Source organism: Dipodomys ordii, unplaced genomic scaffold, assembly GCF_000151885.1.
Source record: "Dipodomys ordii isolate 6190 unplaced genomic scaffold, Dord_2.0 Scaffold47, whole genome shotgun sequence".
Taxonomy (NCBI): domain Eukaryota; kingdom Metazoa; phylum Chordata; class Mammalia; order Rodentia; family Heteromyidae; genus Dipodomys; species Dipodomys ordii.
Genome location: NW_012267263.1, coordinates 3410703 through 3436011, shown reverse-complemented (window position 1 = coordinate 3436011; position 25309 = coordinate 3410703). Strand labels below are relative to the sequence as shown.

Below are 25309 nucleotides of genomic sequence, written 5' to 3'. Positions count from 1 at the left end.
CAAGTATACCATGGAATAGCACTTGGCAATAAAAAGATGAACCACTGTCACACAAAAGGACCTGGATGAACCTCCAGAGAATTACGTTAATTGAAAAAAGTAATCCCAAATAGTTACATACTAATTTATCCCATTTATACAACATTCTTGAAATGACAAAAAAAAAAAAAAAAAAGATGAAAATAGTGGTTGCCAAGGACTGGGGCAAAGGGCATATTGGCTCTAACAGGGCAGTTTGTGGGGATCCTGATGGTGATAGGACAGGGCTGTATTGGACTAGGGCAGGAATTCTATAGATCTGCAAATGCCAAATGATGTAGACTTCTATGGTCATACTCCACCACTGTCAAAAATCCAGGTTTTGATACTGTATTATAATTCTATAAGATATAACCAGGGCTGGGAAGGTGGTTCAGTGGTAGAGTGCTTGTCTTACATGCATGAGGCCCTGGGTTCGATTCCTCAGCACCACATAAGCAGAAAAAGCCAGAAGTTGGACTGTGGCTCAAGTGGTAGAATGCTAGTCTTGAGCTGAAGAGCTGAGGGACCGCACCCAGGCCCAGAGTTCAGGCCCCACAACCGGCAAAAAAAAAAAAAAAAAGATATAACCATTGAGGAAAACTAGGTTAAAGGTGCATGGGACCTCCATCTTTGTAACTTCTTATTAAATCTATAATGATTTCAAAACAAAGGGGAAAATGAAAGCATTAGCTCTAAGTGCAACTTGGTATCCTACACTACATCTTGCAACAGAAAAAGGACATTACTGGAAAAAAATGGTAAAATCCAAATAAAGTCCATAAAGAGTATTGCACCAATGTTATTTTAGTTTTGAAAAAGTACCAATGTTATGTGAAATGCTGCAACTAGAGGAAACTGGGAATGTGGTGTACAGAATGTTTCTGTGAGCCTAAAACTATTCCAAAACTAAAACCCTGGTGCTCTGAATGATTAAACGAGAAGCCCCGGGAGTAGACCTAGGTATGAGCATTTTAAATTTGCCAGGTGGGTCTGAGGTTACAGCCGAGGTTCAGAACTTGTGTTCTGGAAATGCGTTTAAAGTATTTCCTACCTGAATTTGTTCTTAAGAGCATATTCCCTGAAAACAACTCCTCGGAGAGCACACAACTGCAATTTTGGCCTTCAGCCCCATTTATAAGAGCCCAAATCCTTCAAGGAAAGTTCCAGAATTCCTCAATTCCTTCCCAATCTATGGTCCCATGTCTCTGTGATGCCCCAGGTTACACATAGCTGAAAAGGGGATGGAAAATTTAGGTAAACTACAAAAAAAGACAAATGCCTTCTTGTTCCACTTCTCCAACACCACATTGCTAAGGAACATACAAAGAATTTGAAATGTTTCAGATATAAGAAAACCTTGAATTCCTTTTTTTAAGAGAAAGGTGACAAGGTTGCACATGGTTCATAAACCATCTTTCCCTCCCTTGCTGCTCTCCATGCCAGTTACAGCACACCTCCCTGGAGGCCTATGAGAAAGGTAGGTACAGCAGGTGGTCACTATCCCTGGGGTTAGACAACATTAGGTCCAGCAGAAAGACCCCTGCCTCCCACATGTGACCTCTCAAAACTCAGAAATGGGCAATACTGTTAAGTGGCAACTACACACAGTAGGTGGGAGTGACGGACCCACGGGCTATGCCGGCTAAGCCTCAGCACCACTGAGGGCCAGCTTGTTGCTTGTGACTCCAGAAGGGGTCAGAAAAGCCACCTCCATGGGAGGGAGCAGGAGGCACAGGCTTGTGGGAAAGCATGCTTTCTACATTTGGCACATGAGAGGCTAGAGCACATGAATGAAAGCATGGCATTATAAGGGGAGCCAGAAAGTACACCAGGGACAAGGGACAAAGCCATGGATTTGAACCCCCAGCCAGACCTAGTACCCTCAGTTTGCTGAGAAAGTGCTGCCAGCAGCAGAGGGTTTGGGCAGGGCAACATAAAGGCAGGAATTGTGCACCCACATGGCACCTGGCTCTGAGAGGTATAAATACACTGCACTGGTGTTAGGGGAAGAGGATCTGGGCCTCAGGGACTAGAGATAATGTTCCTTTCATTCCTTCCAAAATCAGGCTCCTAGAGGGCTATACTTGGCTGACCCCATCTCCAAAAGGAGGCTAGGGCCTGCTGATGACTCCTGGCACTGAGGAAGCTCAGGACCCATACCTATAAGGGCCATCTAAAACGTGGCCTGGAGAGGTAGGGACGTGCTGGCATGAAGCTTCTGCTTGGCTCCCTCCAGCAACCCCACATGCTTGTCTGTTCCCCAGCTCAGGGCTGCCTGGCAAGCAGTTAAACTCCTGGGTTCCGCCCAGGGCTCTCCTCCACTGGGATGCCAGGCTTGCTGCTGTGATTGGACCCTAGAGGAAAGAGGAAAAGGAGAATAAACATCTAAGCTGATAAATGGAGCAAAGTCTAAGAAAACCAAGTGCTAAATCCTGAGAACAGGGAAGGGCAAGGAGTAACTGGTTAGAAACGTGATCAGCCTAACTTGTTCTCACAAGAGAAAACCATTCCAAGGACAGATTTTATCTACGAAGGATGACCACCACGAAGGATGAAGATATCTGACCCCAGGAGACTCGGGCCACTATACTGGGCAAGAGGAAGCTGCCCTGGAGGATCAAGCACACTGTCCTGGAAAACTTCCTGTAGCTTGTGGGTCTCCTGTATGTTTTCCAGATGGTGAAATGCAACTCTACCTCTCCCACACACACCCCACCCCAGAAGTGCCTCCCTGCCTGGGGAGCTAGCTGTCTATAGTGCCCAGCAGCAGCCTAAGGGTGGGGAAGCAAAGCAAAGAGAAAACAAAGGAGATGTTTACCTTGATGTTTTCTTAAAACAAAAAATTGCTCACTAGTCCACAGTCAGTTATCAACTGCAGTTTCCAAATGTGCCAAAGAGGGAAAGGTCTACTGGGAAGGCTAAAGAGAGCAGAGAGAGACAGAGAGAGAATAGACAAGCTATTGAGCAATGGCCAGCCTCCAGTTCTGCAACACCACAGGGGAAGGCTGGAGAGGACCATGCACCACACAGGTACCCAAGGCTGCTGTGCAAGCTCACAGAGGGAAGTCACTAAGCTCAGTGGTGTGGAAAACAGGCCACATGGAGGGCTTATTCAGAATCTGAATGCGAGGTCAGTCATCAGAAAACCTTCAGTAAAACTAGTATTTTAGACTTTTCATGTAACTTGGGCTATGTCACAACGATGCAAGTCTGCTGTTGCCACTTAGAGGCAGCCACATGCAATCCATAAATAAATGAGTTCCAGTGAAATATTTATTTAAAAGAATACAGCCAGCCAGATCTGGCCCTTGAACCACATTCTGCCAGCTTGTTGCAGGGAATTTTAGAGGATTGTTTCTTCCAAGTATTTCAATAAAGATACTTGTCTACCAGAGATCTAATACTCAAGTTTCCAGGGAATGTTGTTACCTAAACCATGAACAATGCCCCACCCCAAACCTCCACGTAGGCAATGACACTAAGCTCTTCAGGGAAGTGAAATGCCAAACTAACAGAGCTAAACACAGAAGACTCTTGAGAGTTCAGGCAATGAACAAAAAGGTAACAGGCAAGCCTCACTAGGAACAAATGTATTATTGAAAATAATCAACAGGTAAAAATAACCAACATCATTATGTTGACAGAATAGTGGTTAATTCATCACAAAGAGAAAATAACCCACAAAGCCATTTTACATCTCTCATACTCTTACACAACAGCCCAATGAGTAGCTTGAAGCCAAGGGAGTTTTTTTTTTTTTTGGGGGGGGGGGTCAGTTGTGGGGCTTCAACTCAAGAGCCTGGACACCATCCATCTCTGAGCTCTTTTGCTCAAGGCTAGCACTCTGAGCTACAGGGCCACTTCCGGTTTTCCAGTGGTTGATTGGACATAAGAGTCTTACAGACTTCCTGCCCAGGCTAGCTTTGAACTGTGATCCTCAGATCTCAACCTCCTAAGTAGCAAGGATTATAGGCATGACCCACTGAGGCCCTGCCCAAGAGATTTTTTTTAAATGCCAGTAGTGGGGCTTGACCTCAAGGCCTTGTGCTTTTGCTCAGCTTTTTCTACTCACAGCTGTACTCTGCTACTTAAGCTATGACTCCACTTCCGGCTTTTTTTTTTTTTTTTGACAGTTCTGGAATTTGAACTCAGGGCCTGGGCACTGTCCCTGAGCTCCTTTTGCTCAAGGCTAGGGCTCTACCACTTGAGCCACAGCACCACTTCCAGCCTTTTCTGTGTATGTGATACTGAGGAATTGAACCCAGGGCTTCGTGCATGCTAGGTAAGCATTCAACTGCTAACCACCTTCCCAGCCCTATTTCCAGCTTTTTGCTAGAGATAAGGATCCCAAGGAACTGTCTGCTCATGCTGGCTCCAATCTTCAATTCTCAGATCTCAGCCTCTTAAGGAGGATAGGTTTGAGTCACTGGCACCTGGCACCAAGAAGTTTTTTTAAAAAAAAAAATCTCGATGAACTAGGGGTATAGTTTAGTGGTACAGTATTTGCCTAAGTAGTTTGGGTTCCGACTAGGGGTATGGATCAAGTGGTAGTGCATTTACCTAGAATTACCTAACTATGAAGCCCTATAATACAAAAATGATTCCGGATTCAATTTCAAGTACAACAGCAGTAAAAAATCAAAATAATGGAATTTCTGGACATGTGACAAAAGAGGCACCAAATTAGGTCTGTACCGTGAACAAAATATATAGTATGAGTAGCAAATAGAGCCAGAAAAGGCTCCAGTGTAAGAAAAATAAAGCCAAATGGCTTATATTTGGAAAAAAAATTTGGCAAGGAAAACATGCTGATGTGAAATTCTGAATCAGGAGCTCCTTATAATACCAACCCTAAGAGGTTCAGCTCATCTAAGTAGACAGTCCTTTAGAAAGTATACTCAGAGCCAGCACTTAAAAAATAAGGCCCTAGAAGATGTACAAGTCGTTATGTCAAAAACAAACTTTACAACTTTGTTGGGGGGGGGGAAGGATTGGGTAGTGGGGGGGGATGGGGGGGAAGGGATAGGAAGGGAAAACAAAGGAGGAGGCTACAATGCTTGATAAGAATGTACTTATTATCTTGCCCATGTAATTGTAACCCCTCTATACAGTATTTTTACAATAAAAAGAAAGAAAGAAAGAAAGTCCTAGCTGAATGCCAATGGCTCACACCTGTAATCCTAGCTACTCAGGAGGCTGAGATCTGAGGATCGCAGTTTAAAGCCCAGGCAGGGAAATCCGTGAGACTCTTATCTCCAATAAACCACTCAGGAAACCAGAAGTGCACTGTGGCTCAAGTGGTAGAGCGCTCTCCTTGAGCTGAAGAGCTGAGGGACAGCACTCAGGCCCAGAGTTCAAGCCCCACAACCGACAAAAAAAGAAAAGAAAGAAACAGGGCTCTCAACTATTGTCTCCTTTTCTCAACACTCAGAGCTGGAACCCATAGGGACTAAACCATCCATCACAGTGGCTCATAGTATAAGTCTCTGCCTTGCACCTGCATGCTACCTCAGAATCCAGAAAACTGGTTCCTACTATAAACACATATTTGTGTTCTCAAGCATAGGTCTAAGTGATCACATAGGGAAGTCTCAGGGAGGCTGTCCAGGCCTAGGCCCGCCCTTTGACTTCCATTCCTCATCTGTAAGATAGTTCAACAATTCCCACCTCCCAGGACAGTGCAAAGGCCTCGAGTACATACAGAGATGGTTCTTAGTGTGGTATCCACCGAGTAAATGCTCAGTCAAAGCCCATTTATGTCATGTTAGCATGGTGGGGTGAGGAAGCAGCTTGCATGCCTCCCACAGCTTTTCCAGAAACCCCAGCCTGGCAATTTCCAATTCAACACTAGGACTACTAAACTACTATGAATCACAACAACAGGAGGCTGGGCTTTCCACCACCCTGATCCCACCACACCTGACTTCACGGGTCAGCCCCAGGTGCCTATGCCCTTTCTATACACCGTGGATCCAGATGAAATGGTCCTTCACCAATGGCATGTGCTGCCCCAACTCCTGGGCAAATGCTATTCTGAGCCAAACTAACAAAGAAAAACTTCATTGTCCAGGTGACATAACCTTAATGGCCAGAAGAATGTCTGAACTTGCTATTTCCTATTATCAACTACTCTAAGACAATTCTAAAAGGCCCTCGGGAGAAAATACTGGCTTAATATGATCTATTTTGAGTGCCAGTTGGTCTATAGCTTGGTGTCATCCAAACTACTCAGGCAGCCAGAAGGCAAAGAATGGGAAGAGAAATGGAGGCAGCAGAATACAAGGCAGGGGAGAACAGTAAGCAGGTCTCTGTATAAGCACTGAGAAGTAGCAATTTCACTTGCCCTCTGTGTGCCAACACTGCAAGATGTGCCACATGGGGTGCTTACCTGCTGCAGCAGATTTGTCACCAAGGAGCCTGGTCTGACTGCCTGGGATGGCGTGCAGGTCAGAATTCTCAGGGGACGGCGGCAGGCTCTGTGCTCGGGTAGCCAGGAGTGCATTGAGGTACTGCAGTCGTGTAACCTGGAAGGCAGGTGTTACCCAGCAGGCACAGTATGTGAAGTAGAATCTGCTAGTAAGGCATAAACAAGGGCTCACTTCTGACCTTCACTAGACAGGCAGCACAAGGACAAAGGAAGAACTTTAAGCTAGTGAAGTGCAGAGAAAGCCCTGGAACCAACAAGTGCTTTCTTTTCTTTCCTTTTTCTCTTTGTCAGTCATAGGGCTTGAACTCTGGGCCTGAGCTGTCCCTGAGCTCTTCAGATCAAGGCAAGTGCTCTACCACTTGAACCACAGCTCCACTTCCCCAAGTGCTTTTTTGTTTTTTACTATACTGGGTCTTTTTTGTCCTGAGTTTTGATCTCAGGGCCTTATGCTTTGCTATGCCTAGTACTTGCTTGGGCCATACCTTTAGCCCTTTTTGCTCTGGCTTTGAGATATGGTTTGCTCTTTTGGCCCCAGGCCACCCTGGACAACTACCTTCCTAGTTATGTTCTAGCTGGGATAACAGGTATGTGCCACCATGCCTAACTTTTTCTGTTGGGGTCTTAAGAACTCTTCTGCCAGGGCTGACCTGAAATCTTGATCTTCCCCATCAGCTTCCCATATAGCTGGGATATTAGGTATGCACCAAAATGCCTAGCTATTATTGACTGGGATGGGATCTTATGAACTTTTTGATAGACTTGCCTTAAATTTCAATCCTGATCTGTTTCCTGAGTAGCTAGCATTAGAGGTATGAGCCACTTGTGCCTGGCACAAGCCAAGTGTTCTTGAGATCTCCACAGAGCATCTGAGTATGATTAAGGTACTGTATGCATGTTAAAACAGAACATATCAGAGCAAAACCCCTTTGGTCAACTAATTGATGATATTAGTACTCCACAAGTTCCAATGGAGATCATATTTGAGGCCTGGAGGCAGACCCACATGGATGGTCCATAGCCATCCACAGAGTAGAGCCTCATCATTTAGGAAAAAGAACAGGTATAATCTTGGGAGAGTCATTTAGTTTACTCTGCATATATACACTGTAACCAGCTAGACTAGTCCCCTGGAGACAGCAAACTAATTAAAGCCAACACCAATGAGTAGTCCAAGTAGTTACCTTAATGAGCTGCAAGTCAGAGAGGGCCCGCACAGTATAGTCAGGACAGTATGCTGAGGAACGGATACTGCTCTCTAATGGCTCGGGCTGCTGGTCATGGCGAGTAGGCTGTCGCGAGGAGACTGGGGACTGGTGAACTAAGAAAAGGAATAATCAGTGATGTTTCAACTGAACTGTTTCTAAGAACTATCCACAAAATCACCCTTGTAGGGATAGGTGGAGACCTAGGAAAGAGTAGAGGACACATCTGAGGAAGGTTTCCAGGAATAGGGTGGGTCATGAAGATGAAGAAGGAAGAAATGTTGCGGTGCCCTCTATGTAGCACAGAGACAAGGAACATTGGTGTGGGAGCAATGGGCTCTCAGGGAAGCTAGAGAGCCACCAAGGGGGGCGGGGAGGGGGAATCTGCAGACCATGACACCAGCCCTAAGCTACAGGGGACATAGCTCACCTGAGGATGGTGCTGTCAAGGCAGACACTCCATAGTAGGTGAAGGCCCCATTTTCAAACTTCAGGCCCTCCTTTCCAATCTCCACCTCAACCTTGCCCTGAGGGAGTGGGGAAGATGAGGAGACAAAAGAGGTAGGCAGATTATCTTTCCCATCAGAAGGGAGTACAGGGATAAACTATTGCCCTTAATTATCCAGGGGTGGGTAACTGGATGTCCCTCTCTCCCTACCACTCCTCAAGGACTCTCCCTGCATTTCTGAGGATGGGGGAGGCTTACCTGCAGGATGAGAATGAAGTAGTCCACTGGCTGGCTACGCTGGTACAGGTAATGATGTGCAGCCAGGCGGTTGCTCTCATCAAACTTCACCTCCTGGTTCACACTGGGATGCTTCAGCAAGTGCAGCAAGACCTTTTCGGAGATTCTCAGTGGGCTGAACACATCCACCTCTGCCCCATAATGGGAGAAAGGGACAGTGTCCACTAGGGCCCAAGTGGCCTGTCACCTTCTATGCTCTCCTCAGCAAGCCTCTAAACTGTTACATTCACACAAAAGAGCTGGGCAGAGCATACATCCAGGCCAGCTAAGGCTCCCCAGCCACACAACACCTCAGGGAGCCCCAGCCCAGCACTGTTTTTGCCCATGTGTGCCACACCTCAGCTGCACAGGGAAGCAGAAATGCTCTCTTCTGAGCTTCTGCACACCATGACAGGGAGCCAGAATTAGTGTCTGCCACTGGACTGTGAGAGAATTGATAAGGACCACTCTTTCCCTCACCTCTGGAAAGGAAGCGTTGGGTGGCTAGGAGCAGCTGGGGTGAGATTTTTACTTTATATTCATCATCAGACACCTTGAACAAGGAGAATTCCTCCTTCCGCTTTAGCGGGGCACTCAGGGGAACAGACTTCTTCTTCATTGTATCAGCTCCTGCATTAGTGAGAAGAAGGCATGTATAGGCATCAGCAATTGGTCCAATGAACACAACCAAACCAAGACACCCTGTTCCCTTTGTCTTTCTACTAGGGCCTGGGGAACCTATGAGAAGACAAAAACAAGAGTCCCATGGACACATCTTAGCCCTGCTCCCTCCAAGGTACCTGGTAGTCATTCTCCACACAGGACTACATATACCCCAAGGGCGTTTGACCCACATTCCAAATATGCACCAAGGAAGTACAGCTCCCTTCTATGGCCTAGTTCTCCTGGAGACAATAATGTTATGAATAAAGCAGTTTGTATACAATAGTAGGCCTTCTTGGGAGACCTCAAGGTCTCCCCCACTGGAAAATATGTTATTGAGGATCACCAATAACAAATGGCAGCAGCTGTTTTTTGTTTTTGTTTTTTGATGGTTGTGGGGCCTGAACTCTGCACCTGGGCCCTGTCCCTGAGCTCTTCAGCTCAAGGCTAGCGCTCTACCACTTGAGCCATAGCGCCACTTGCAGCTTTTTCTGCTTATGTGGTGCTGAGGAGTGGGACCCAGGCCTCAGGCATGCAAAGCAAGCACTCTACCACTCAGCCACCTTCCCAGCCCAGCATCTGTTTTTGAATAGATGACCTAGGAAAAAAACACCAAGAAAGAACAGGACAGGACAATGAAGGACAGAGTACTTTCTTGGAGATGAATGAAATAAGGAGACTGGGTCTAAGCAATATGCTTTGTTTTTACAGTCATCCTGGTGCTTTGCTGGGTGGAGGGGGCTTTCCACCCAGCTTTGAAAAGCCTAGAAGGGAGACCATTCACTGGACTGTAGATGTCATGCTGTTTAGTCTTAGAAGAGCTTTTGCCACAGAGAATGCTGGCCTTCAGTTTCCCCTAAAAGGTTTGATTCACTTGCCTCTAAGCCTCTAGCTTCTAAGTATAACCCTATATAGAAAGTTTAAGCTGACCCCTGAGCTACTTCCCTAGATAGAAAGTTCTGCTGGCGCTGGACACTGGTGGCTTATGCCTGTAACCCTCGCTACTCGGGAGGCTGAGGTCTAGAATCACAGTTCAAAGCCAGCCTGGGCAAGAAAGTCCGTGAGACTCTTATCTCCAATAAACCACCAGAAAATTGTAAGTGGTGCTGTGGCTCAAGTGGTAGAGCGTTCATCTTGAGCTGAAGGGCTGAGGGACAGCACCCAGGCCATGACTGACAACCAAAAAAAAAAAAAAAAGCGGCTTCTCTGTTTCTCACTGACTGAATTCCCTTACAACATGAGGGTGGCTGCTAATGGAAGCTGCAAGCATATACGTGAATTACATGATGGATGCCATGATTTGCATGGAGGTCCAAGTACTCTGCTGCAAGGGAACAGTATTGGTCCATGAAGGTAAGATACAAGATGAATGGGGCCAGGCTAGGGAGCCAGACAGTTTCTAGTGGTACTGAGATCCACTAGCCTCTAGTACACAGGACACTGTATCAGGACACTGGAAGAACCAGTTGAGCCAGAAAATGACTGGGAGTAAAAACTCACGGTAGTCTTCAGACTCGTCCAGGATTTCAGACTTAATGATCTCCTCAATGACGTCCTCCAAAGTGACCAGGCCCAGGACCTCATAGAAGGGGTCGCCTTCACCCTCATTGTTCACCTTCTGCACAATGGCCAGGTGTGACTTTCCTGTATGGAAGGAGACACTCATTTATAGCCTGCAGGGCTTCCATGTTTCTTAATCAACCCTGATGCAAACTCACCACAACAGCAGAAGTTAACATTTGTGCTGGGTACTAAGTCACTTTTTCTCTATGTTCTTAAGACTTTCAATATACTAAGGGAAACCTCAGAGGCTTTCTTGAGTGCCACAGAGCTAGGATTTAACCTCAGGTCTATATAGCTCCAAACCATAGCTTATAGACTCCCCTGAGATGATCTAAAAGAGCCAGGGGGCAACTGGCCATCCTGTTAGATCTCTGAAAAAGGTATTCCTTTTTTTCTTGTCAGTACTAGGGTTTGATTCAGGGCCTGTGGTTGCTCTACCAACTTGAAGATGGAGTCTCAAGGTCTTTTCTGTCAGGTGGGGCCTTGAACCTCAGTCCTCTGGAGCTACCTCTGAGGAGGCAGAATTATAACGCAGCAGCCTTTTCTTTTTTTGAAACAGGTCCTCAATGTGGAGCCACATTCACTGTCTTCCTGCTTCAGCCCTGGAGTGCTAGGATTATAGGCATGTATCACCATGACCTAATTCTTAAGGCTGTCCTCTGGGAGTTGTCTAGGGAATGGAGATATGTGAAACCAGGTCACTCTGGAATCCAAACTGTGAAGGGACAAGGAGTTGGAGGTGGGAACTTACCTCCTTGCTCTTTTTTCTTTCTCATGTTAACTCGTTAGCTTACTATTTGGTTCATTTAGTGAGGACATGTAATCTTGAAAAAAGCCCAGGTCTCAGAGTTCTGAGGAATCTTGAGGAATTTACTCAGAATAAGTGTCTTTATTCATAGAATTTACATTTATTGAAAGAAACAGAAGGCAAGCTACACATGTAATTTAAAATCTCCTGAACAGCTAAGAATCAAAAGACTCAAATGAATAAAATTAGAAACAGGGAACAACAAGTATCAAAGATATCCAAAGTATCATGAGGCTGAAAGGGATCTGTCACATCCATCCCAGGGGACTACACAAAAGCAGGCAGACACAAGGTTTATTAGAGGAGCCATGTTTGCCCCAAGAGAGACCACATGGCAGCCTCCACTATCTAGGTAGCAGCAGGGTCTGAGGGGTCGAAAGTGAGGTAGATGGGAGTTCATGTGGGTCTGGGCGGAGAGAGGAAGGGGTCAGCTGTATGGCGGGAACTCCAGGGCAGGGAGGAGCTCAGGTCTGGGTGGAGCTGAGGACCACAGGTGGGCATAATGCTTACAGAGACAATACTTAGAAAACCTAAATCAAATAAATTGAAAAATATAGAAGAAATAGATACATTTTCTAGATACAGTTGATGTACCAAAACTGAACCAAGAGGATATGAACCACTTATAACAAGCAATGACATCGAAGCAATAATAGTCTCCTAACAAAGAAGACAAGATGGATTCACTGACATTCTATCACATCTTTAAAAAAGAACACGAGGGGCTGGGAAGGTGGCTCAGTGGTAGAGTGCCTGCCTAGCATGCATGAGGCCCTGGGTTCTATTCCTCAGCACCACATAAGCAGGAAAAAAAAAAGCCAGAAATGGTGCTGTGGTTCAAATGGTAGAGCACTAGCCTTGAGCTGAAGAGCTCAGGATCAGCACCCAGGCCGAGTTCAGGCCCCACTACTGGCAAAATAAATAAATAAATAGAACACTAATACGCCAAACTCTTTCATTAAATAGAAAAGGAAAGAACACCACTGAACTCATGCTATGAGCAAGTATTACACTCATTCCAAAACCACAAACACCCAACAACAGCAAAAAAAATCTCTTTGATAAATATTGACGCAAAACTTCTGTGTCTGTGTGCGTGCACTGGTCCTGGGGCTTGAACTGAGAGCCTGTGGGCTTTCCCTAAGCACTTCTACTACTTGAGCCAAAGCTCTACTTCTAGCTTTTTTGGCAGTTAATTGAGATAAGAGTATCATGAACTTTCTTACCTGAGCTTTCTTTGAACCACAATCCTCAGATCTCAGCATCCTCAGTAGCTAGGATTATAGGCTTGTGCCACCAACGACCAACACAGGGCAAAAATTCTTAATAAAATTCTTGCAAATAGAATTCAACAACATATTAAAAGTATCACCCATCATGATCAAGTCAGTGTCATCCCACGGATGTGAGGATGATTTAGCATATGTAAATCAATAAATATAGTATATCATATAAGGATTAAGAACAAAAATCATATAATTACCTCATTGATATAAAAAAATCCTTTTAGGGCTGGGAAGGTGGCTCAGTGGTAGAGCGCTTGCCTTGCATGCATGAGACCCTGGGTTCGATTCCTCAGCACCACATAAGCAAAAAGAAAAAAGCCTGAAGTAGCTCAAAGTGGTAGAGCGCTAGCCTTGAGCTGAAGAGCTGAGGGACAGTGCCCAGGCCCCATGACCAGAACCCCCCCCCAAAAAAAATCCTTTTACAAAATTCAACATTTTTTTTTAAATTATAAAGCTCTGATGACCCAGTACAGGTGACTCATTCCTGGAATCCTACCTACTCATGAGACTGAGATCTGAGGATTGTTGTTCAAAGCCAGCCCAGGCAGGAAAGTACATGAGACTCTTATCTCCAATTAACCACCAAAAAAGCCAGAAGTGGAGCTGTGGCTCAAGTGGTAGAGTGATAACCTTGAGCAAAAAAGCTCAGGGAGGCCGGGAATGTGGCTTAGTTGGTAGAGTGCTTGTCTACCATGCTTGAAGCCCTGGGCTCAATTCCTCAGTACCACATAAACAGAAAATGCCAGAAGTGGTGCTGTGGCTCTAGTAGTAGGGCACTAACCTTGAGCAAAAGAAGTTCAAGGACAGTACAAAGGGCCTGAGTTCAAGCCCCAGGACTGGCAAAAAAAAAAAAAAAACAGCTCAGGGACAATGCCCAGGCCCCAAGTTCAAAGGCCAGCACACACACCCAAAAAGAATCCAATGAAGAAACTAATACTAAGAATAGAGAAGGAATGTACCTGAAATTTTAAAAAGCTATACATGATAAATTTAAGCCAATATCTTATTAGAGAAAATTTTCCTCCAAAGTTTGGAAATAGCCTTGGTGCCAAGGGTGGCCCTCTTCCCCTCTTATTCATATGGTACTAGAATTCCTAGCGAAGACAGTAAGACAAGAGAAAGAAATAAAAAGGATTAAGGAAGGAGAAAGTCAAATTAGCTCTATTTGCCGATAATAAAACCCTATACATAACAGAGCCTACAGACTCCACCAGAAAATTTCTAGGTCTGATAAAACAACTTTGGAAACATAGCAGAATATAAAATCAGTACTCAAAAAACAATAGTTTTTTTCTACAAAATACTTACATATTCACTTAACCAAGGGAGTAGAAGACTATAAATCCTTGAAGGAAGTGACCAGAAATGGTTAAGACTTCCTTTCCTATGCTCATAGAATAGGCAGAATCAGGGGCTGGGAAGTTGGCTCAGTGGTAGAGCGCTTGCCTTGCATGCATGAGGCCCTGGGTTCAATTCCTCAGCACTATATAAGCAAAAAGAAAAAAAGCCGGAAGTGGCGCTGTGTCTCAAGTGGTAGAGCGCTAGCCTTGAGCTGAAGAGCTGAGGGACAGCGCCCAGGCCCAGAGTTCAGACCCCATGACCGGACCCAAAAAAAAAAAAATAATAGGCAGAATCAATATCATAAAAATAGCCATCCTGCCACAGCAATCTACACATTCAAAGCAATACCCATCCAAGTCCCAATGTCATCTCACAGAAATAGAAAAATCAATTAAAAAATTCATATGGAGACATAAAAAGCACCAAAAGAATGAAAGTAGTTCTGAGTAAGAAGAGCAGCTTTGGAGATATCGGATCTCAATATACTAAAGGGCAATAGTAACAAAAACAAGTTTGCTACCAGCACAAAAACAGACCCAAAGACTAATGGAACAGAACAGACAGCCCAGGAATAAAACCATACAACCACAGTCATCTAATTTTCAACAGAGGAGCCATATTATACCCTGAGGAAAAGACAGCCTCTTCAACAAATGGTGCTTTGAAAATTGGTTATCCATTTGCAGGAGACTGAAACTTGACCCCTGTTCAAAATTCAACTCCAAATGGATCAAAAACCTCAAAGTAAACCTGAAACTTTAATCTACTACTGGAAAACAGAAAAACCTGGAGGTTACAGGCACAGATAAATTATTTGCTGAATAAGATTCCAACTGTCCAGAAATCAAGAACTAGAACTATCAAATTACATCAAATTAAAAAGTTTCTGCACAGCAAAACAATTACCAAAACCAAGAGACAATCCACAGAATAAAGTCTTGGCCAGCTAGTTATTCAACAAATAAAGGATGTGCAGAGTATATAATAATAACAATATCCAGAATATATAAAGTGTTCAAAAAATAGCAAAAGAACAAATAACTGAAGACAGTTTTCCAAAAAAGAAACACAAATGAATGGATACATGGAGAAAGGTTCAACACCCTTAGCTATAAAGGAAATACAAATCAAAACTACACTAAGACTCTATTTTACCCCAGTGAGAATGGCAATCACCAGCTGGGAACTGGTGGCTCATACCTACCTACTCAGGAGAATGAGATCTGAGGATCAAGATTCAAAGCCAGCCGGGGCAGGAAAGTCTGTGAGACTTTTAGTTGCCACTAAACTACTCAGAAAAAGCCGAAAGTGAATAAAAATAAAAATAAAAAAATGCTTGCTGTGAGATAATAAACAAGTTCCTGCTTGACTTGAAAAAAAAAAAAAGAAAAGAAAAAGCCGAAAGTGGTGCTGTGGCTCAAGTGGTATAGCACTAGTGTTGAGTACAAACAGGCTCAGGGATAATACCCAGGCCCAGAGTTTAAACCACAGTACCAAAAAACAAAACAACAACAACAACAAAAAAAAACCCACAACAATGGAAATGGTGCTGTGGCTCAAAGTGGTAGAGCACTTGCCTTGAGCTGAAGAGCTCAGGGACAACGCCCAGGTCCAGAGTTCAAGCCCCACAACCAACAAAAAAAGAAAAACCCCAACAGCAAACAAACTAATAGAAAAAGAAAACAGCATGGCAATCATCAAGAAAATAAACAACAAATACTGAGAGTAACACAAGGGAAAAAGGAACCCTCTTTGCTACTAGTGAGAATGTAAACTAGTACAACCATTATGGTAATCAGTACGAAGGTTCCTCAAGAAATTAAAAATAGTTGGGTGCCAGTGGATCAGGCCTATAAACCTAGCTATCCAAGAGGTTGAGATCTGAGAATTCAGGCTTAGAAAACCAGCAGAAAAGTCCCTAAGGTTCTAGCTACAGTTAACCAGGACTAGAGACATGGTTTAAGCAGTAGAGAGCTAGCCATGAGCAGAAAAAGCCAAGCGAAAACCTGAACCCGAGTTCAAACCTGGGTACCAGCAAAAAAAAAAAGCTAAAAATAGATCTTCCTTATGACCCTACCATCTATTACTGGGCAAATATATGAAGGAGAATAAATCAGCATATGAATGATATCTGTATGCCCTGTTCACAACAGCCAAATGGTAAAATCAGCTTAAGTGCCCAACAACATATGAATGGATAAAGATGTGATGTGTATACATATAAACAAACATATATAATGAAACATTATATAGCTCCAAACAAAAAGAAAACCATGTCATTTGCAGGACAATGTATGGAACTGGAGAATATCATCTTGGATGAGCCAAGTCAAGCTCAAAAGCCAACTACTGTAAATTTTTGTTTGTACGTGTAAGCTAGATCTAAAAGACATACATATTCATGGACATATACACATACCTATATACCTAAGCACATAAATATATAGCACAGTTCTAACTATGAGACCTGTTTAGGAGGCAGAGAAGAGGGAAAGAGGGAAACTGATTCTGAGACAGACTACAACTATGTATGAAGACAAAGCATCTAAACGAAGGCCGTTGATCAATGGGGATGGGGAAAGAGAAAGCAAGAGGTGGTTATTCTGAGCAAAACAGGATATATGTATGCCTGAAATACTATGGTGAAACCCCTTGGTATAATATAATTAATAACACACTAAAAATTGAATGTCAGGAAAATAGAACAGGCTCTGCTGTGGGCAGTGGGCACAAGCATGAGGGAGTTGGGCTTACAAGGGAGCAAATGAGGATGAATATGGTTAAAGTAGTTTGTTCACATGTCTGAAAATAAAATAATGAGACTTGATTAAATTGTTTTAAGACGAGGGAAGAAGGGTAAGGAGAGTGACAGAAGAAGTTAGACTAAGAGCATACATTTATAATATATGGAATTGTCACAATGACACTCTCCCTTGCACAACTAATGTACACTAAGTTTTTTTTTTTTTTTTGTGGGGCCTGAACTCTGGGCCTGGGCGCTGTCCCTTAGCAATTCAGCTCAAGGCTAGCGTTCTACCACTTGAGCTACAGTGCCACTTCCGGCTTTTTTCTTTTTGCTTATGTGGTGCTAAGGAATTGAACCCAGGGCTTCATGCATGCAAGGCAAGCACTCTACCACTGAGCCACCTTCCCAGCCCCAGAAAAAAGTTTAAAAATAGTAAAATTAAAATAATAAAAAAAGGAAGTGGCACTGTGGTCAAGTGGTAGAGTGCTAGCCTTGAGCTGAGCCAAGAGACAGCAGTCAGACCCAGAGTTCAAACTCCATGACTGACAAAAAAAAAAAAAAAACCAGGCCGGGCACTGGTGGCTCAGGCACGCCCATAATCCTAGCCTCTAAGGAGGCTGAGATATGAGGATTGTGGTTCAGACTGGGCAGAAAAGTCCGTGAGACTCTTATCTCCAATTAACCACCAGAAAACCAGAAGTGGCACTGTGGCCCAAGTGCTAGCCTTCAGCGGAAGAGCTCAGGGACAGTACCCAGGCCCAGAGTTCAAGCCCCACAACCAACCAAAATAAAACCAGGTAAGATCAAGTTTAATAACATACTGTAAGCCACCCAATATAGCCCAAATAGTATTCCAACATGTAATCAATATAAAAATAATAACAGATACCTTACCCTCTTTTTTATGCTAAGACTCTAAAACCTGTTGTGTAATACTTGCAGCACAACTTGATCCAATTAAGAGTCCTTTCAAGGGATCCACAGCCACCAATGAGAGTGGAAGGGCTGCTGGACAGGGCTGGGCAGGGCTAAGGCATATCGCACTGAGTACATAACCTAGTGAAAAAGCTGAGGGGAGAAGTTAGCCCACACCTGCATGTGAGGCTTAGTTGCTCTTAGAACTTTTCAGGAAAGCAAAATAAACAAAAAAAATCAAGCTCACATTTTGATGAACCAAACTTTACATATGAGCTTAACTAAATAAAGCACCATTCTTCAAGAGGCTCTAATATCCTTGGACAAAAATTAAAAGGTAGAAATGACCATATTGTCATCTCCCTCTTCCCAGGAGCAAAAGGCCAAGGGCCCCTGAGAACTCTGCTCAGTCTTACAGATCAGAGGTCCTTAGGGTGCCAGTTTCCAGATTCTTTCCAACTCTGGGTGATGGTGCTGGGAATGGCTCTACCTGGCTGCTCTGATACAGAATGCAAACTGGTTAAGCCAGACCAAAGAGGCCAAGAGCAGGACACACAGTCTGTGGATTCCTAAAACCAAAGCCCTCATTCTAAATGGTCACCTCAAAGCTGACAGGCCTCATCTTAGCTCCCTGAAAAAGGAAGCCAGTTCTTTTAGCAGACTACTTATAAGATGGTGCTGACATTCCTTGCTCTCAGACTCCAGTGAAAACAGAATATGATTTGGTGTGACCTGTTATACCAGGGTGATTCACAACTGGAAGGAAGAAAGAGGGGCTCCTAGAAGAACAATCTCAGAACAGTGAGTGTCCATGTGATTAAATCTCAGACAGGTCGTCCAGGGCTCAAGGAAGCAACTATGAGAAGGCAGTAGGGGAATACAGAGAAAGTTAGCTGGAAGGATTATAGCTTACTCTCCATCTAACAGCACTCAAAGGGGCATCTGCATGCTCTTGATGCACCAGCTCCGTGGAGTCATGGGCAAGTGCAAATGGCCTGATCTGCTAACATAACCATAAAACTGGAAAGACTTTAGAGTTTTAAGTTTAGTTAATAGGCATATTGGTACTCAAAGTATTTAGGTGCTGAAAGATCCTTTCCATGATGCCTATACTTTTTAATGTGTATGGTACAAGGAATAGCCTAAGCAAGCACTCTACCATTTGTGTTTATCTACATTGAGAAAAGTTATGTGCAAACATTTGTCCCAGCTGTCCGAGCTGGGACAAGCTGAGTGTCTGACAAGAGAATAAACCCAGAACTCAGCTGCTAAAAGCAGTGGGTCAAAGTGGGTGAAGTGGATGGAGTTCACCCACTTTAATCTTTTCATGGCTTAAAGAGTATTACTGGAGCCAGGCGCCGGTGGCTCATGCCTGTAATCCTAGCTACACAGGAGGCTGAGATCTGAAGATTGTGGTTCAAAGCCAGCCTGGACAGGAAAGTCCATGAGACTCTCATCTCCAATAAACCACTAGTAAACCGGAGTGGCACTGTGGCTCAAGCGGTAGAGCGCTCACCTTGAGCTGAAGAGCACAGGGACAGCGCCCAAGCCCAGAGTTCAAGCCCCACAACTAACCCCCCCCAAAAAAAAGAGTATTACTGGGGATTGACAGAGAAGGCAGCAAAGGTCAACAGCATTATGGAAAATACAAGTCACTTACTTCAATTCTACTTACTCTTCCAAGTAATAGTGTACAAAATAATAGCTACATCATTTCAAATCTGCACTGAGATTTATTCCTCTACCAGCTTACAAAATCCCTGGGCAGATGGTATTTAGTTGGCTTTGAATGGCCAAGATGCCAGGGTTCATGCCAGGATGATCAGTAGGTAGTACAACTGTGGATGCTAGGCAGAAGACTGAAATGTGAGCTGGGCAGTGACTTTTATCTGTATATTTGGCTAATCGGGATGCAGATATCAGAAGGATCACAGTCCAGTCTGGTCAAGGCAAAAACATGAGACCCTATTTGGAAAAATGAGTAAAGTGAAAAGGACTAGTGGTGTTTAAGTGATAGAGCATCTTCCACAAGTCTCCAAGTTTAAACTCCAGTGCTGCCAAAGAATATAAGAGAATATAGCCCTTGTTCTTAAGCAAAGGAATAAAAGGGTATGATAAAAATGGACTTTAACAAGGAAAAGAAGACATCCACTAAAGAAAGAAAAGCTGAGAAAGCTCCAGGACATCACCAGAAAGACAAGAGTTGTTTTACGCTGAAAAAGGCCTTCATTCACCGTAGGGACAAGGGTGAATTAAAGGGGACTTATGGGATCCCCAATTGATCTTGAGGTTCCATCACTAGCTTCTAGGAGGAAACTTTTCAGCATGTTCTCAGGTAGCTTCTAGAAATAGTCTGATTAGAGCAGAAAGGCACTGAATCCCCCCAACCCTCCAGGATCAGGATGTTTGAAACCTGCTTGATTCTCCAGAGCAGTTCATCTACAGCAGAACAGAGCATCTGTACTTGGCCTTCCCTGGCTTTTTTTTTTTTTTTGGTCGGTCGTAGGGCTTGAACTCTGAGCTTGGACGCTGTCCCAGAGATCTTCAGCTCAAGGCTAATGCTCTACCACTTGAGCCACAACACCACTTCTGGTTTTCTAGTGGTTAATTGGATCTCAGCCTCCTGAGTAGATGTGATTATAGGCATGAGCGCCTTCCCTGGGTTTGACATTTCTTTCCTATGACATGTCAAGAACAACCTGGTTCATTTACCCATCCTCAGTAGGCATACTCCACTCTGCAGCTGTGATTAGGCCTGTCTACATTCACATGTCCCATTCAGTCTCCCAATCACTAATGACTAAATCTACTCCTGCAAAGGCCAAATGAGGGACTGGAGTATGGCTCAATGGTAAAGCACTTGCCTAGGATGTAAAGCCCAATCACCAGTGGGAGGAGGGATGTAAAGGGCATCCTGACTGCTGCCCTCTGCTCCTGATCTCTAGCTTTCTCTTGGAAAGTAGACTCTTTCTTTAGCTTCCAGTATATTCCAAGCCTCTAGATCTCCTCTTTTTGTGGTTCTACCACTTCTTCCATTCCTGTGGCTCAAGAGAACACTACTACACTAGAGATCTTAACTTCCCATTTGGGTCTGTCACTTACAATTTTCATCAGCTTCCTGCCTCTTGAGACAATGTAGGAACACAAATTCCAATGGAAGAAAAAAGCTCACCTGCTCCCTGGCCCAACCCTTAGGAAGACAACTCCATAATGCAAGCAGAAAGCTAAGCTACATTGTCAGTTTCTACATCTTACTCCACCCACAACCCTCAGCCAACCAGCAAAATTTCCCCACTCAACTCCTAATGTTCTTCTGGGTCTCCATCTCAGGCCACTGTACACTTGCCTGGTCCCCCTCACCAGCCACTGATGGATGGAAACTAGATGGTGCCATTCTGCTCAAGTGCTGGGGATCAAGTCCAAGTCCTTCATCTTACCCCAACTTGTAGACATTTAAATTTTTCCCAGTTAGGATCCTCACAATCCTGGGTCAACCCTTTGCAGTGAAGATTCTGACACTTAGGGGTTAGAAAACAAACAGCTTTCACCAACCTCATCCTGTGTGTCAGAAGCAGCTCTCTCGCCAACCTCATACTATAATATCATGACCAGCTCTAGATAAAGGTGACACTTCCACTTCCATTGCTCCAAGTCTTGTATGGTGATTACTCATAAGCAGAGAAAGTACAAGTCCAGCTAAAACCAAATGCTAGTGAGAATTTTTCTTTTTCTTTTTTTTTGGTTGGTCATGGGGCTTGAACTCCAGACCTGGGCATTATCCCTGAGCTCTTCAGCTCAAGGAGAGCGCTCTACCACTTGAGCCACAGCGCCACTTCTAGGTTTCTGGTGGTTAATTGGAGATAAAAGTCTCATAGACTTCCTTCCCTTCCCAGGCTGGCTTTAACAGCAATCCTCAGATCTCAGCCTCCTGAGTGGCTAGGATTACAAGCGTGAGCCACCAGTGCCCAGTGGAAATGTTTTCTTTCTTTTTTTTTTTTTTTGTGGTGGAAGGGCTTGAACTCTGGGCCTGAGCGCTGTCCCTCAGCTCTTCAGCTCAAGGCTAGCACTCTACCACTTGAGCTACAGCGCCACTTCCGGTTTTCTGGTGGTTTATTGGAGAAGAGTTTGGGGCGGGGGGATGGGAAGGGGAAACAAAGGAGGAGGCTACAATGCTTGATAAGAAATGTACTCATTATCTTGTCCATGTAATTGTAACCCGTCTGTACAGTATTTTCACAATTAAAAAAAAAGAAGCAAAGGAAAAAAAAAGAGTTTCACGGACTTTCCTGCCCTGGCTGGCTTGAAACCAAGATCCTCAGATCTCAGCCTCCTGAGTAGCTGGGATTACAGGCGTGAGTCACCGGCACCCGGCTGGAAATGTTTTCTTAAGAAACCTGTTAACAAGACTTTGAAACACCAAAGGGACAACTGTGGTATGTATACACTATTCCCTTAAAAAAGAAGGAAGTCCGGCTGGGAAGTTGGCTCAGTGGTAGAGCGCTTGCCTTGCATGCCTGAGGCCCTGGGTTCAATTCCTCAGCACCACATAAGCAAAAAGAAAAAAGCCGGAAGTGGCGCTGTGGTTCAAGTGGTAGGGCACTGGCCTTGAGCTGAAGAGCGGAGGGACAGTGCTCAGGCCTAGAGTTCAGGCCCCACAACTGGACCAAAAAAAAAAGAAGGAAGTCTAGCTGAGTCACATCTGTAATTCTAGCTACTTGATGCCAGCCCCAGGAGAAAAGTTCATGAGACTACTTTTCAACCCATATGCCTGTCATTACAAGCTAAGTGAGGCTGAGATTGGGAGGATCACAGTATCAGGCTAGCCTGAGTAGGAAAGTCCTTGATACTTGGTCTCTGTGAAGGAAAACTGGACAGGGTTGTTAGCAAATTTCTGTGATCTCAGCCAAGCCTAAATATGATAAGATTGTGACCTAGGTTCATACAGAGGGAAAGAGATACCTTATCCTAAAAACAACCAATTAAAGAAGACAGGACTAGTAAAAGACAAGGTTGGAGGCATGGCTGAGCAAGTTTTTCCCAGTACTACCAATGACAGAGGAGAGAGGAAATGGAGGGAGAGGGGAAATATGGCAGCTGTACCTCCAGGTTCATTCCATCTACTAATTAATTCCAAGCTACAACCCCCACCTCCCAGCATTTGCTCTACTAACAAGCATTAACTACCAGCAGCATACCAGGCCCAAGTATTTTACAAATCAACCCCAGTTCTTTTATAGACTCATCACTAACAGCTAAAAACTTTAAGCAAGGTTCCTAAACAACCTTCCCAGGACCTAGGACCTCAATAGGCAGACATAGAATGGAACCCAGTCTTCTGACTCAAGGACCATACTGCTGGCCCCCACATCATGAGAACATCATGCTTTAGGATTACTAGCTTCAACAGTCTACTTATCACCAGGAACCTCCATGTGGACCCCACTACAGGTTCCCTCCCCAGAGAGGAGATCAGGGCCATATTTGAAGGAAATGGCCAGGAGCCTCTGAGAGTTCACAGCTGCCAATCCAAGCCATCAGCCCACTCCTTAGCTATACCCAGCTGTGTGCAAGAATGAAAGGAGGCGAGGTATAGAGAGGGCCTGTCAGAGCCTAGCACACAGCAGCACTCAACACACTATGTAGTGCTTATTCACAAAGACCTGCCTTCCTGCACTAATGATGTTCAAGGGCTCATTGAGATCCTTCTATTTGGACCTTGGGCCAGACGACTTCCCACCTACCCAGGTCAGAGGGCACCTCCCATCACACACTCTCTTTAGGATAGAGTATATTCAGAGCCTGGCCTGGGATACACAAATCCAGCCCAAAGGAATGCAGAGATGAGAAGCATGACTGTTGTCCAAGGTGGCTCTGGAACCCCAAAGAATGAGGATAGAGAAGACTACAGAAGAACCAATGCCTTAACATTTTTAGACGGCCTCAGTGTTTTTACTTTTTTGGGGGGTGGAGAGTGAGGGTGGGGCTTGAACTCAGGGCCTGGGCACTGTTCCTGAGCTTTTTTGCTCAAGGCTAGCATAATACCACTTGGAGCCACACTGCCACTTCCGGTTTTCTGATGGTTAACTGGAGATAAAGAGTTTCAGTGGACTTTCCTCACCCATCTGGCTTTGAACCGCAATCTCAGTCTCCTAAATAGGATTACAGCTGGCCACCAGCGGCCAGCTCTGTTTTGACTTCAATTCTGGGAGTTACTCAAAATATTGAAAGGAAGCAGTAAAAACGTGGAGCTAAGAGAGGACCTGATAAACCTTACTTAAATGTAAGAAAAAGAGGGAACAGGACAGCTCAGCAGTAGACCACTGGCCTGGCATGAATGAAACCTTAGGTCGAATTCTGAAAAAAGAATTAAAAATTGAGATTAAAAAGAAAAAACAGGAAAAGGAAAAGTTGCAGCAGTCGACAAGAGGAAATTAACTCAGCATGCATTATAAAATTTTTCTCAATACTTATGCCATTCCTTGGTCTGCAATTCTGAAGGCAACAAGCTATCAAAGATCTTAGCAAGACCATGGGAGCATCTCAAGTTCAGTTAATTTGATATTAAGTGTGTACAGATAATAGCATCAGAATATGTGGAGTTCACCTTTTCTATGTCCTTCTAGCTGCTATCCACGAATTCTGCTCCACTATAAAGCTCAAGTGGTGTTAAAAATCAAGTAGAAGTATCTTTCTCCAAATCGGGAGGAGGGCTCCCATGAAGGGGTGTGTGATCTTTGTTCTTTGTATCATACTCAGGGTCTGGGTGCTGTCTCTTAGCTTTTTTTTTGCTCAAGACTGACATTCTACCACTCAAGCCATAGAAGTGCATCTCACTCTGAACGAGTCTTTTAAATATCTTAAAAAGCCATTCCCAGATTCAATGACATCGCCTTCTGGAATAGGTGCCTTCCACGGGGAGTTGGTCCTGATCCCCTTCCTTACCTCGCTTGAATTCCTCCAGGACGGCGTCTAGCTTGGTGTCGTTAAAGACGAAGTGAAGTGGATGGTTGTAGAAGCGGGTGATGGTGGTGAGTGGCGTGCAGTCTTCGGGGTCCACGAAGGCCAAGTCCTTGAGATAGAGCATGTCTACGATGTTGGAGCGCTCGTCCTCATACACTGGGATGCGCGTGTGACCGCTCTGCATGATGCTGGCCAGGACGCCGAAGTCCAGCACGGCGCTGGCGTCCAGCATGAAGCAGTCTTCGAGCGGGGTGAGCACGTCCTCCACGGTCCGGTAGCGCAGCACGCCCTTGCTCAGGTCATGGTAGGGATCGCCACCGCCGCGCGCCAACTCCAGCACCCGCTCGCGTAGTCGCCCGGGCCTCGCTGCCATCTCCAGTAACTGCCCCACGGGCAGCGCCACCGGCAGGGTGAGCAGCACCGCCAGGCGGCTGAGACCGAGGGCTCGGGGCGCCAGAGCCAGTGCCCAGCGCCCGCTCACGGCGGCCGGCAGCACCTCGCCCACCAGAAACACGAGCCCTGCGCAGCCCAGCACGGCGGGCACGGCGCGTTGGCCCGCTGCGCGGTACAACACCACCGCCAGGGCCGCCTGCGCCAGGCTGGCGAGGAGTAGCAGCGCGCCCAAGGCGCAGCCGGCCCAACGCCGAGCCGGT

General features: G+C 45.0%; 1 protein-coding gene across 1 annotated transcript in view; it reads right to left on the bottom strand.

Annotated features, from left to right (window-relative positions):
• Positions 1-540: 540 nt before the first annotated feature.
• Positions 541-25309, bottom strand: part of Cnnm3 (cyclin and CBS domain divalent metal cation transport mediator 3) — a 25506-nt gene continuing 737 nt past the window's right edge. The window contains exons 2-9 of the mRNA XM_013019726.1: positions 24639-25305; positions 10538-10681; positions 8855-9004; positions 8357-8526; positions 8081-8177; positions 7630-7766; positions 6410-6545; positions 541-2375 (exon numbers count right to left, since the gene is read on the bottom strand). Coding sequence (XP_012875180.1) covers positions 2308-2375; positions 6410-6545; positions 7630-7766; positions 8081-8177; positions 8357-8526; positions 8855-9004; positions 10538-10681; positions 24639-25305 — 1569 coding nt within the window. The 3' untranslated portion in view covers positions 541-2307. The remainder of the gene's footprint in view (positions 2376-6409; positions 6546-7629; positions 7767-8080; positions 8178-8356; positions 8527-8854; positions 9005-10537; positions 10682-24638; positions 25306-25309) is intronic.